The 14,664-nt window shown below is 37.0% G+C and overlaps 1 protein-coding gene across 1 annotated transcript in view; it reads left to right on the top strand.

Annotated features, from left to right (window-relative positions):
• The window catches only part of DNAI4 (dynein axonemal intermediate chain 4), a 106,697-nt gene that overhangs the window by 6,243 nt on the left and 85,790 nt on the right, over positions 1-14,664 (top strand). Inside the window, 1 exon segment of the mRNA XM_004023217.6 lies at positions 6,286-6,469. Coding sequence (XP_004023266.2) covers positions 6,286-6,469 — 184 coding nt within the window.

The raw sequence follows: 14,664 nt of genomic DNA, 5'->3' as shown, positions 1-14,664 counted from the left end.
TCTCTCCTTGGCCCTATTACCTTCTCTTTGTAGCTCTAGGTTTTTATTTTGGAACTCAGTTCATTTATTTTCATCTCCCTGAAAGTTTCTCAAATCTGTATCTCTAGTTCTCACTTCTGTTCCTTGAAATTCACTTTCTTCTTGATTTTCAACTGCTACCAAACAACTCCACCATATTAGCACTCATAATATCTAAAATTGAACATGTCTACAATTTAACTTCTTACTGGGCTTTAGAAATAAAGGCTAGTTTAATCATGATCTTAACTTTATGAGGCCAGTACTATTATTAACCTTAATTTATGTACAAGGAAATAAACAGATTAAGAAACTTGCTCAGGAACACATAGTCTGTGAGTTATTGGATGAGTTTGGGCATTTAAATTGGCCTCTCTAAGTTTGTTAACATGTAAAACATGGCAGTTAGATATCTAATAAGTTATTATAAGAATTAGGGTGGTTATCATTTGTAATGTATAGAAATGCAGAATCACAATATTGTGCTCCTAGAACCAACAGTGTTGTAGGTCAAGTATATTTCCGTTTTTAAAGGGTGAAATAAGTAAAAGAATTACAAAACTAAGTGGAAGTACTTTGAAGTTTAAATGTTAATCAGGATAGTTATTATCAGTTGCAAAGTCCTATTAGTTCTGTAGGGCTTCCCAGGTGGCGCTAGCAGTGAAGAACCTGCCTGCCAGTGCAGGAGACATGAGAGACACAAGTTCAATCCTTGTGTCAGGAAGATTCCCTGGAGGAGGGCATGGCAACACACTAGTATTCTTGGCTGGAGAATCCCATGGACACCGGAGCCTGGTGGCCTACAGTCTCCATAGGGTTGCAAAGAGTCGGACATGACAAGCGACTCAGCATGCATGCAAGCATTAGTTCTGTATCTGCTGTGTTTTAAGAGTATTTGGACTGTGTTTTAATCGAGTATGGTAAGAAACAGACACTGAAAGAACTACCATAAAGGAAGAAGTTTGTTTTTAAATACTCACAGATCCCTAAAACCAGGAGGCATGGCATGCTGTGAACCACATAGAGGGGCACATGAAGAGGCACCAGGGCCAGGCAGGATGTAGAACCAGCAAGAGGAAAACCTGGGCAAGAAGCTTTATTGTGGTTTCCATGGCAAGGAAGGGACAAACCAGAATAAGCAAATATAGGAATAGCTTGTTTGAATAATTTTAAAGTTTCTGGATATTGGGCCTATCCCTAGGTTTCTGGTTCCTGTCCTTGCACTGATTACTGCAAGTGGATAGCGACCCAGAGAGTGAGGTCTCTGAGAGCCTGCTGAAGGAGGAGGTTGAGGGTATGGACTCTGGATTGATTGGTTTGCATATAAATTGTGTGTGCATGGTAAGTCACTTCAGTCATGTCCATCTGTGCAACCCTATGGACTTGAGCCTGCCAGGCTCCTCTGTCCATGGGATTCTCCAGGCAAGAATACTGGAGTACATTGCGATGCCTTCCTCCAGGGGATCTTCTGGACCCAGGGATGGAACCTGAGTCTCTTATGTCTCCTGCATTGGCAGCCAGGTTCTTCACCTGGGAAGCCAATATAAATGGTGTACTTGTAGGCAAGTCCCTTACTATGCATAAAAATTGATTAGCCCTGGGAGGGGCAGTCCCTTCAGGTGCAGCAAATTCCTAGATGTCAAAACATTAAAATACAGAAAATAAAAAGATATTCTTAGTACATGCTTTATCTAGGATTTGTTTTATTTCTACATTTCCCCACCCCAGGTTAAGCTTTGATTACTTCTCACCTGGCCTATTTCCATAGCATTGTGACTAACGGTCTTCTTGCTTCTAGTGTGTTCTGCATATAGCTAAATTTTTCTGAAACATAGTTTTGAGTAGCTTACTCTTCTCTCTCAAAGGCACTCTCTTGCTTGCTTAGTAAATTTCAAAGACACAGTCTGGTCATTTTATTTTTTCAAAGCTTATTTTCCTTCATGCATCTAACCAAATCATGTAAGATTCCCTCTATATGCCACCTGCTTTTCTACTTTTATTGTTCACAATGAGCTTTGCTCGGGCTGTATTTCCTGTCCTGCTCCAATACCGTCATCCCTCCTCACCGGCAGCTGCATCGGATACAAACATACAGACATACACACCACATACACTTCTTTTGAATTTGACCTGCATTCATGCCTGACTCAAATGCCACCTTCATGATTTCTCTGCTTACTCCTCTCACCCAAGGTAATCTTTACCGCAACTTTCGTTATATCTTATGTGTAAGTCTTTTGAGGCAAATACAATTCTGTACTTGCATTGTAATCATATATATGTTTTTTCTTTTATCAAGACTGTCAACTCCTTAGGGCCCATATTTGATTCATATTGTATCCCTGTCAGCATGTAGCCTTATGCACAGTAATTTTATAAATAACAGTTGGATAAATGAAAGAAACTGATTTGGTTTAGATTGAAATTTCTCCCTTCATCTCATTAAAATAAAAAGAGAATAATAAAGACACTTTTTCTTAAGCCACTCCTCCTTTCCTCCTATGGTTATTTCATTGTGAGACTGATGTATGTGTTGTATGCTTTAATGGCATTAGTCTTTTTCCATAGAAGTGATCATCAGGTGTTCATTATATAGATACCAACTATACAGAATGTGTTATATTTTCCGGTTACTGCCGTAGACACTGAAGACATAGGGGTGAACAAAATAGGTTAGGTCTCTGCTTCAGAAACTCAGGAACCTACAGCTACATACCTCTTGTATCATAACTGTTTTTCAGGCAAAACTTTCAGAGTGAATATCTCCTGAATGTCATCCTATTCATTGCCCACTAATTTGCCTCTATTAAAAGTATCTGTTTTCTAACACAGCTAGGATAGATATGTACCATACATTTCTAACATAATTGACTACAAGTACTTATTTCAATTTTTTAAATTTACTGGTATTTTCTGTGTTAAATTTCCCACTGCATCAGGCAGAGTACTAAGAGTTGGGGCTTTCATGGTAGACATGATAAAACATGGCTCCTTCCCATAAAACTTATAGTCTGAAAATCTGGGAGAGTTTACTGAGGATTCTCATTAGATCACAGTAACTACCTAATTGGTAAATGCAACATCATTGCTAATTTGTTTCTATTTGGTCCCTGTAGGGAATAAAAGAGGAAGGGCTGGTTTATGAGTAAATGTGATATGATTTCGTTATATATTTATTTAGCTTGAGATGTCTAGAAGACATTTAGCTGCAGCTATCCAGTTAGGCTGGTAAGCATTTGAATATGAAGATTGAGAGAATGTTTTGCATTGGATATAATGATTTGGGAATTCATTCAGCAATTTTTTTATTATACAGGTACTGTGTGTTGGGTACTATTGTAGGCACTAATCCCAGGGACGGGGGAGGCTGGTGGGCTTCCATCTGTGGAGTCATACAGAGTCAGATACGACTGAAGTGACTTAGCAGCAGCAGCAGCAGGGATACAGCAGGCAACACAAGAGCACAAAGTCCCTAAACTTGTGGAGCTTAGATTCTCAGGGTTGGGGGGTCAGGTGGGGGACATCTAACTCATAAATTAAATAAGTAAAAATATGTTAGTTGAAAGTGCTAAGGAGAAAAGTTAAGCAAGGGGATATGAAGTATTTGAGGGGTATTTGACATTTTAGATAGGGGAGCTGAAGAAGTCCACATTAAGAATGTGGCTTTAAGACCTGGAGACAGAAAGGATGCTAAACATGTACACGTGTGGGAAGAACATTTCGGGCAGAGGAAATAGCAACTGCAAAGGCCTGGCATGTGTGAAAAATGTCAAGGATGACAGTGTGACTGAAGCAGAGTAAACGAGGCAGAAAGTATTGATCATGAAGTCAGAGCTCAATCTAGATGCATGTAGGACATTTTAGGTTATGATAAGATTTTAGGTTTTTACTCTGAATGAGATGGGAAACAGAGTAGTGATATGATCTAACTTGTGTTTTTAAGGATCACTCTGGTTACCATGTGAAGAATAGACTTAAGGGAATTTAGGTTAAGTGAGAAGATCAATTAGAAGACTTCTGCAGTAATCCAAGAGAGAGAGGATAGTGTTTGGATCATGATAGTGGCAACAAAGAGTGATGACAAATAATTAGATTCAGGATATATTTTGAAGTTTTTTTCACCTGGACAACTGGAAGAAAAACATTACCTTTGACAAAAAAAGGGGAAGACTGCAAGAGAATAAGGTTTACTAGACAAGGAATAATCCAGTAGAGAAAAGCTTATGAAGCATGAGAGAATGACTAGAGCAATGTCCATAAATAGGCAAAAAGGAATGGAATCTAGAACACATGTAGAGGAATTGACCTAAGCAAGAATCATGGATAACTCATTCAGAGTAACGGGAGAAATAGGGAATATAGACACAGAGAGAGAGGCAAGTGCACAGATGTAACGGGGGGAGTATTTGAAAGTTACCTGATTGCTTCAGCTTTCTCATTTAGTTAGCAGAAGGTAAACATAGGAGAGGAAATGTTGATATTCAAGAAGTGTGAAATGATGACTTTAGAAGGGGTAGTAAAAATTAACCAAGGTAATGCAGTGTGGTTGCTGTCACGTTAAGGACCCACTTTAACAATCTATAATTTAAAATGAGACCTGGCATCGTGGTTAGATGTTTTTCTCTAGCTTCACTTACCCACACAGGCTGAGTTAAATGCAGTGTATTAATAGAAAATTTCAGGAACAGTAAGGACAACAGATCAGGATATCATTGCCATTAAAAAAATGGTTTATCACTTATAGATACCAAGAGGAGGGAACCACATGGAAAGGCACTGGGATTTGCCACTAGCAGAGGAATTGACGTGCGACTGAGCAATCACATCAGTTAAGCGCTTCCCAGGTGGTGCTGGTGGTGAGAACCTGTCTGCCAATGCAGAAGTCATAGGAGATGCAGGTTTAATCCTTGGGTCAGGAAGATCCCCTGGAGGAGGAAATGGCAACCCACTCCAGTATTCTTGCCTGGAAAAATCCCATGGACAGAGGAGCCTGACAGGCAACAGTTCATGAGGATGCAAAAGAGTCAAACAAGACTTAGCAACTAAACAACAGGGCCCACAATATACTAGGTACTGTCTTGTGTACTAGTGATATAGCAATGAACAAGACCAAGTTCTTGCCCTAAAGATGCTTACATTCTAGGAGAGGAGTATATGACAACATACAAAGTGTCAGTAGTAATAAATGCTATGAAGAAAAATAAAATGTGAAAAGCAGATTGTGGTCATTATAAAGTATTGTATTCTTGTCTGATCTTGTTATGATTTGGAAAGTGAAAGTATTGTTTGAAATGTTTTCTTTGGAAACACACTGCCTTTTTATCGTTTAAAGGGCAATCATTCTTATTTTAAAGAAGTCTGCAGCACAATTAGAGTACTAGAATGAAAGAATGACTAGGTTTTTGTCTTAAGGAATTTGGAGAATTGATCCAAAGTGAAGTCATACTTCTTCTCCTGGATGCAAATATTTTGATTATATTTTCTCTTCTTATTAAAATTTATTATGTAATTGTTCAGGCAGGAACATGATATTCTTTCCCAGGTTTTATTACTCATGCTTCAGTCAGCCTACATAACTGCAGTCTACACCTATTTATGACTACTATGTGTCAGGCATTTCCTAACTATAATATATAAATGAATACATTTAATCCTCATAATAACCTACGTGTGTGTGTTTAGTTGCTCACTCATGTCTGACTCTTTGCAACCCCATGGACTGTAGCCCACCTGGTTCCTCTGTCCATGGGATTGTCCTGGCAAGAATACTGGAGTGGGTTGCCATTTCCTCCTCCAGGGGATCTTCCTGACCCAGGGATTGAACCCAGGTCTCCTGCATTGGCAGGTGAATTCTTTATCACTGAACCACCTGGGAAGCCAATAACCTAAAAGATACTATTATTACCCCCATTTTACAGATAAGGAAACAGACCCAGAGAAATAAGTGTAGACTTTTGATCTGACTATCTGGGTTTCAAATTTCAACTCTAGTAGGAATGTTTCCCTCTAAGCTTTTATGGTTTAAATAAAATATGTTATAGCAACCTCTTAGAATTATTGTGAGGAAAAAATGACACAGTGCTTGTAAACATTCTAGAACTATGCTTACATATAATGAGCTCTCAAGTGGCTACTATTTTTCTTCTTGTTTATATGATCAGATTGTTTCCATGTTTCTAAGTGAAAGTTTGTTTGTTTGTTTTTTCTGTTGGCTAATATTTCTTCAATCCTGGATCTTCTGTGTTATATTTTCTTTTCTTGACATAGAAACGTTGGCTTAGGGCCAAGGAAGTCTATTAGTTTTGTTGGTGCAGGAAAAGGAACTCTAATGAAAGGAGGATATGCTGGTGCAAACCAAAGCAGAATGACTATGTCAAAAAACATGATGATTCTACCTGAAGCAAAACAAATAGAAAAAATGACTGTTTCTTCTGCAAAGACAGTCACACAGGTAATATTCTTTAGAATTCTAAATTTGTTTGAAAATGATACTGGTAAGAACTTGATTGAAATGTTAAAGGTAAAAAGTATGCTTTTTTTTTTTTTTTCCAAAATTCTTTTTAGGTTTTACACTTAGGTCTGTGATCCATTTTAACTTAATCTTTGTATATGGTACAAGGTATGGTCAGCTGTTGTTGCTGTTTTTGCATAGAGGTATTCAAGTTTTAGCACCATTTGTTCTGTACCACAGGGCATGTGGAATCTTAGCTCCCCAGCCAGGGACTGAGCCCATGCCCCCTGCATTGAAAAGCAGTGTCTTAACCACTGGACCACCAGGGAAGTATGCTACTTTGAAACAGTAACTTATTTCTAATACAGTACAGGCATAACTCAGAGATATCACGGGTTCAGTTGGAATAATACAAATATCACAATAAAGTGGATCATGTATATTTTTTGGCTTCCAAGTGTATATAAAAATTATGATTATGTTATACTGTAGTCTAAATAGAGTATGCAATAGAATTATGTCTAAAAATTCTAATATAGATGACTTAATTTTAAAAAATCTTTAATCCTTGTTGGAGAAGACTCTTGAGAGTTCCTTGGACTGCAAGGAGATCCAACCAGTCCATTCTAAAGGAGATCAGTCCTGGGTGTTCATTGGAAGGACTGATGTTGAAGCTGAAACTCTAATACTTTGGCCACCTGATGCGAAGAGCTGACTCATTGGAAAAGACCCTGATGCTGGGAAAGATTAAGGGCAGGAAGAGAAGTGGACAACAGAGGATGAGAAAGTTAGATGGCATCACTGACTCAATGGACATGGGTTTGGGTGGACTCCGGGAGTTGGTGATGGACAGGGAGGTCTAGTGTGCTGCGGTTCATGGGGTTGAAAAGAGTTGGACATGACTAAGTGACTGAACTGAACTGATACTAGCCATCCTCTCAGCCTTCAATGAATCATAGTAACATCAAAGAGCACTGGTCACAGATTACCATAACAAATACAATAATAATGAAAATATTTAAAATATTGTGAGAATTACCAAAATGTGACACAGAGACTCAAAATGAGCAGATGCTTTTGAAAAATGGTGTCAGTAGTCTTGCTGGATGCAAGGCTGTCACAAGCCTTCAATTTATTTTACAAAAGCCACAATATTAAAGTGCAATAAAGTGAAGTGAAATAAAAGGTTATGCTGTGTTGTGCTAAATCGCTTCAGTCGTGTCCGACTCTGTGACCCCATGGACTGTAGCCTGCCAGGCTCCTCTTCCATGGGATTCTTCAGGCAAGAATATTGGAGTGGGTTGCTGTGCCCTCTTCCGGGGATCTTCCCAACCCAGGGGTCAAATTCCTATGGCTCCAATATTGTAGGTGAAGTCTTTACCACTGAGCCATTGAGAAAGCCCGAAATGAGGTATACCTATATTGATATATTGATTTTGTTAGATCCTTACCATATAACTAACATATCTTACAGCATAATATTGACAGTTGGCTCCTATCATTATTATTAGAGTGTAATGAAGAGAGTCTACTCATGACCTTAAGAATTAGTTAGTCAGCTCATGCTGCTATAGTAAAATACTGTAAATTGGGTGGCTTATAAACTTATTTCTTACTGTTCTGGAAATTGGAAGTCTAAGATTACGGTGGCAAATGATCGGTTACTGTTGATGACTTTCTTCCAGGTTGCCGACTACCAACTTTCTTTGTATCCTAACATAGACGAAAGAGATTTAGCTAGCTCTCTAGCTTTTGTTGTAAAGGCACTAATCTCACTTGTGAGAGTGCTACCTTCAGGACCTAATTACCTTTCAAAGGGTCCACCTCCCAATACCATGACACTGGGATTAGAGTTCCAGCATACGAATCTGGTGGGTACACAAACATTCAGTCCATAATAGTAATATACATATTACATATACATTATATTATATATACATTATATGTAATATGTATGTATTATTGTATATTACCTACATATTACATAGTGTCAACACCACTGTGTAAAAGGTATAATGCATCATGACCAAGCGGAGATAATACATGCAAGGTTGTTCTAATATTCAAAAGTCAGTACTACTTGTCTTATCAGTAGACTGAAAACAATGTGATTATAACAACAGATAAAAAGAATTTGAAAAATTCAATATCCATTAATGATAAAAAATTAATAAACCATTTCAACTAACTTGAAAAAGAATTTCCTTAGGAGCATTCTGAAAAACCTACAGTTACTAGTAATCTAGTAACATATAAAAAGAATTTTATGCCTTGAGTGCTTTAGTTTCATAAGACTGCCATTACATAATATCACAGACTAGATGGCTTAAACAGTGTACTAATCTGCTCTTCCATAGGGACTCTAGTCAGATTGGATTACCTCATTTTAATTATCTCTTTAATGGCCCTATCACTAAATTCAGTCCCATTGAGAGGTCCAGGAGTTAGGGCTTCAACATATGAATTTTTTGGTAGAGAGAGACAATTCAGCCCATAACAGTTACCAAGTGGGGTTTATCCCAGGGATGCAAAGTACTTTAACATCTTAATATCAATGTAATTTACCACATCTCATATCAGTAGAATAAAAAATGATGATCATCTCAATAGATTTAAAAAAAGCACTTTGCAAAATCCAACATCTTTTCATGATAAAAGTTCTTAAAAAACTAATAATAGAGGGAATTCAACTTGATAAGAGACATTTATGAAAAACCCACTAATATCAACTTAGCAGGCAACTGGATGCTTTCCCGCTGATGTCAGGAACGGGACAAATTTTCTTGCTGCTTCTATTCAGTGTTGTAGTGGAGGGTCTAAAAATGGCAATTAGGCAGAAAAAAAGGCAACCAGTTTGGAAAGGAAAAGGTAAATCTCTGTTTGCAGATGACATAATGTTATGTACATAAACTCCTAAGAAGCCCACCAAAAAGTATAAAAACTAGGGAACTGGTGATGATTCAAACTTAGCAGTCTAATGGTTCAAACTTGGTCCTCTCACTGGTGGCCCAGGTTCAATCCCTGGTTAAGGAACTAGAATTCTATAAGCTGTGGCATGGCCAAACAAACAATTAAAATTAACTAATGAGTTCTGCCAGGTTGCAGGATACATGGTCAATATACAAATAAATTATAGTTTTTACTTTTGGAATAATTTTAAAATTAAGGAAACAATTTCACAGTAACATCCAAAACAATAAAGTACTTACAAATAAATTTAATAATAGCAGTGACATCTTTAGCTCCAAAAACTGTAAAACATTACTGAATGAAATTAACAATGATCTGAATAAATGGGAGTGCATCCAAAATTTATGAATGGAAAGATTTACCATTGGTAAAATGGTGGTACTCCACAATTTGATCTGTAGATTCAATACAATCCTTATTAGAAATCCCAGCAGACTTCTTTGTACAAATTTACAATTGATTCTGTAATTCATATGGAATTTCAAGAAACCCAGAATAGACAAAATACTCCTAAAGAAGAAGAATAAAGTAAGCAGATTCTCCTTTTCCATTTTCAAAATTTACTATAAATAAATAGAAATCAAGATAGTGTGGTATTGATTGGCACAAGGATAGACATACAGATCAATGAATAAAACTAAGAGTCTAGAAATAAACCTATTATATCAGTAGTCAACTGATTTTTGATAAGGGTATCACGACTGTTTTAAGAGGGTCTTCAATAAATAGTGTAGGGATGACTGGATATCCACATTCAAAAGAATGAAGTTGGACTCTTACCTCATACCATATCAAAATTAATTCAATATGAATCAAAGACATATATGTAAAGCTAAAACTAAAAAACTTAGAAGTGGTAAATCTTCATGACCTTGGACTTTGCAAAGGATTCTCAGATATGACACCAAAAATGTGAACCACAAAAGTAAAAAAAAAGCAGATGATTGGACTTTACCAAAATTAAAAATGTTTGTGTTTTGAAGAACATAATCAAGAAAGTAAAAAGTCAACCCACAGAATGGGATAAAATATTTGCAAATGATCTATCTGTTAAGGGATTTGTATATGAAATATATAAAGAATTACAACTCAATAGACAAATAACCCAATTAAAAATTGGTCAAGGGATTTGAATACTCCTTTCTCCAAAGAAGGTATGTAAATGGTCAAAAAGCACACAGGAAGATGCATGACATTATTAGTCATCAGAGAAATGTAGATCAAAACCAGTGAGATCTTTATACTCATTAGGATGGCTAGAATCAAAAAGTCAGGTGACAACTGTTGGCAAGGATATCAAGAAATCAGAACCCTACTGATAGGAATATAAAATAGTCCTGACACTTTGGAAAATGGTTTGGTACTAACTCAGAAGTTTAAACATACTCTTACCATATGATCTGGCAATTCTACCTCTAGATACACACACCCAAGAGAAATTAAGATATATTTCAAACCTGAAACTTCAAACCCTGACTATTCATAATAGTCAGCAAGTGGAAACAACCCAAATATCCAACAGTGGGCAAATAACTAAATAGAATGTGATATATTCATACAGTGGAACATTTTTCAACCGCAAAAAGGAACGAACTGCTGGTGCGTGCAGCATTGTGGATGAATCTTGAAACCATTATACTAAATGAAACAAGCCAGTCACAAAATACCACACTCTATGTGATTCTACTCGCATAAAAGTCCAGCATGGAGACATCTATAAAGACATGAAATACATTAGTTGTTGCCTAAGGCTGGCAGATTGGACTGAAAGACTGAAGGCAAAAGAATGGGGCGGCAGAGGATGAGATGATTAGATAGCATCACTGACTCAATGGACATGAATTTGAGTAAATTCTGGGAGATAGAGAAGGACAGAGGAACCTGGCATGCTACACTCTACAGTCTGAAGAGTCAGATATGACTTGTCCGCTGAGTAACAACAAGAACTGGGAGAAAGACAAGTGTTAGGGAGTCAGAATTAAAGGAAACAGAGTTTCTTCTTGAGGTAGTTCTAAAGTTAACTGTGGTGATGGTTGCTCATATCTGTGAATATGCTAAAAACCACTGACATGTACGCTTTCAAAGCTATCTAAAAAGATAATTCTTGCAGATTGTATGTAACTTTATGCCAATTTTAAATTTTGAAAGATTTGAAAATATAAAATGGAAAAATTAACATTTTAAAAAGAAAAATGAAAATTGGAAGCTTTTATTAAAGAAATGAGTAATTTAAAAATCTTTTGTCAAAGATGATTCCAGGCCCATATGGTTTCACTAGTGATATATGCCAAACACATAAGGACAAAAACAGAATAAGAAAGTGGGTATACTGTAAAACATTTTATGAGGCTAGACTTATCCTGATATCAAAATCTGACTACAACAGTATGAGAAATAAACTTTACAAGTCAATCTCACTTGGAAACATAGATGGAGAAATCCTCAATAAAATGTTAAAATTCAATAACAATAGAAAGAGATAATACATTGTAAGAAAGTTGAGTTTATATCAAGAAATTAATATTGGTTTAACATTTAAAAATCCATCAGTGTAATTCACCACATTCATAGCTTAAAGGAAAAAATGCATATGATCATCTCAATACAGTATTTGATAAGATGAAAATTTTATTCTAGATTTCAAAGATTCTTCTGAAACTGGAAATCACAAGAAATTTCCTTAATCTTATTTATAAAATCCTACAGCAGTGATCATATTTAATGGTAAAGCATTTCTAAGAAGGATCCATTTCTATCCAACATTCTTGGAGGTCTTAGCCATTTCAGTATGATAACAAAAAGAAATGTAAACTATAAGATTTGGAAAAGAAGAAACAGAACTTTGAATATTTGTAGATGACACAATTATCTACATATAAAATTTTAAACCACCTAGTAATTATTCAAATTAATAAGAGCTTAGCAAGATTATTGGATAACAAAAATAATCAAAAGCAAAAAATATATATTTGTATATACCAGCCACACACATTTCAAAAATTACATATTTTTTAATGATGCCATTTATAATAGCACTAAAATGCATTAAATACTTGTGTATAAATTTAACAAAGGTACACATAACCTATAAATTTTGCTGTGAGATATTAAGACCCAAACAAATGGAGAGAGAATTTTTTATGCATAATAAGAGCCCATATTCTAAGTGTATCAGTTTTACCCAAATTTTGATTTATAGGTTCTTTGCAATTTCAGTCAAAAATCTCAAAAGTTTTTTTTTTTTTTTTCTAGGAACTTATCAAGGTAATTCTAAAGTTTACATAAAACTGCTAAAGGGTAGGCATAACCAAGATACTGTTTGTAAAAGATTTCATTCATTTTTATCTTTGGCTGCACTGTGTCTTCGTTGCTGTGCATGGGTTTTCTCTGGAGGCAGAGAGTGGGGCCTACTCCCTAGTTGTAGCGTATGGGCTCCTCATCATGGCAGCTTCCCGTGGGCAGACCATGGGCTCTAGGTGCATGAGCATTGGTAAGTGCAGCATGTGGGCTCGTTAGTTGCAGTGAGCTGGCTCCAGGGCCCGCAAGCTTTAGTAGCTGTGGCACAAGGGCTCCGTAGTTGTGGCTTGATGGCCCTAGAGCGTGCAGGCTTCAGTACTTGTGGTATGTGGGCTCCGTAGTTCTGGCTCTTGGGCCCTAGAGCTCAGGCTCAGTTGCTCCTTGGCATGTGGGCTCTTCCCGGACCAGGGATCTAACCTGTGTCCCCTGCATTGTCAGGTGGATTCTTATCCACTGTTCCACCTGAGAAGTCCCCAAGAGACTCTTGAATAAGAACCATGTGAAAGGACACTCTCCTTGGTAACAAATTTTATAAAAAGTGTAACATGAACAAAGGTATAGACAAAAAGGCTACAAGTGACTCAAGCACATAAACACTTGTTTTGTAATAAATGTACACTAGAGAGTAATGGGAAAATAATAGGGTTTTCAAAAATTATTGTTGAAACAATTGGGTATTCATATGGAATAAAAACATATTGGCTTCCTTTCTCATAGTATACACAAAACTCAATTCCAGGTATATTATAGTTCTAAACATGAAAAGCAAAAATATTTTCATAATTTAAGGGTTGGGAATGTTTTCCTGGATGAAACATCTAAGATGTAAACCATAAAGGAAAATGTGATAAATTCGACTGTGCTAAGAAAAAGAACTTCTTTTTATTAAAAGATACTACAAAGAAAATGTAGCATATTAAAAAGCAGAGACATTACTTTGCCAACAAAGGTCTGTAGAGTCAAAGCTATGGTTTTTCCAGTAGTCATGTATGGATATGAGAGTTGGACCATAAAGAAGGCTGAGCATCAAAGAATTGACCCTTTTGAACTGTAGTGTTGGAGAAGACTCTTGAGAGTACCTCAGAATGCAAGGAGATCAAGCCGGTCAACCTTAGAGGAAATCAATCCTGAATATTCATTGGAAGGACTGATGCTGATGCTGAAGCTGAAGCTCCAATCCTTTGGCCACTTGATGTAAAGAGCTGACTCATTAGAAAAGACCCTGATGCTGGGAAAGACTGAAGGCAGGAGGAGAAGCGGACAACAGAGGACGAGGTGGTTTGATGGCATCACCAACTCAGTGGACATGAGTTTGAGCAAACTTTGGGAAATGGTGAAGGACTGGGGAAGTCTGGCGTGCTGCAGTCCATGCGGTCGCAAAAAGCTGGACATGACTGAGTGACTGAACAACAGCAAGAAGGAAAATGAAGCCATAAAGTGAAAGATGACATTTTCAACACATAAAACAGAAAAGATTCATAGTCAGAACATTTTGTTGTAGTTCAGTCACTAAGTCATGTCTGGCTCTTTGTGACTCTGTGGACTGCAGCACACCAGGCTCTCTTGTCTCTCAAGAGTTTGTTCATATTGAATGGGTGATGCTATCTAACCGTCTTCCTCTGCCATCGCCTTCTCCTTTTGCCTTCAATCTTTCCCAGCATCAGGGTCTTTTCTAATGAGTCAGCTCTTCTCATCAGGTGGCCAAAGTATTGGAGCTTCAGCTTCAGCTTCAGTCCTTCCAATGAATATTCAGGGTTGGTTTCTTTTCGGATTGACTGGTTTGATCTCCTTCCTGTCCAAGAGACTCAAGAATTTTCTCCAACTGCGAAGTTCAAAAGCATCAATTCTTCACTGCTCAGCTCTCTTTATGATCCAACTCTCACATCCATACATGACTACTGGAAAAACCATAGCTTTGACTAGATGAA

This window comes from Ovis aries, chromosome 1, assembly GCF_016772045.2.
Source record: "Ovis aries strain OAR_USU_Benz2616 breed Rambouillet chromosome 1, ARS-UI_Ramb_v3.0, whole genome shotgun sequence".
Taxonomy (NCBI): Eukaryota; Metazoa; Chordata; class Mammalia; order Artiodactyla; family Bovidae; genus Ovis; species Ovis aries.
The sequence above is the reverse complement of the archived record's forward strand: the minus strand, read 5'-3'. Positions and strand labels throughout refer to the sequence as shown.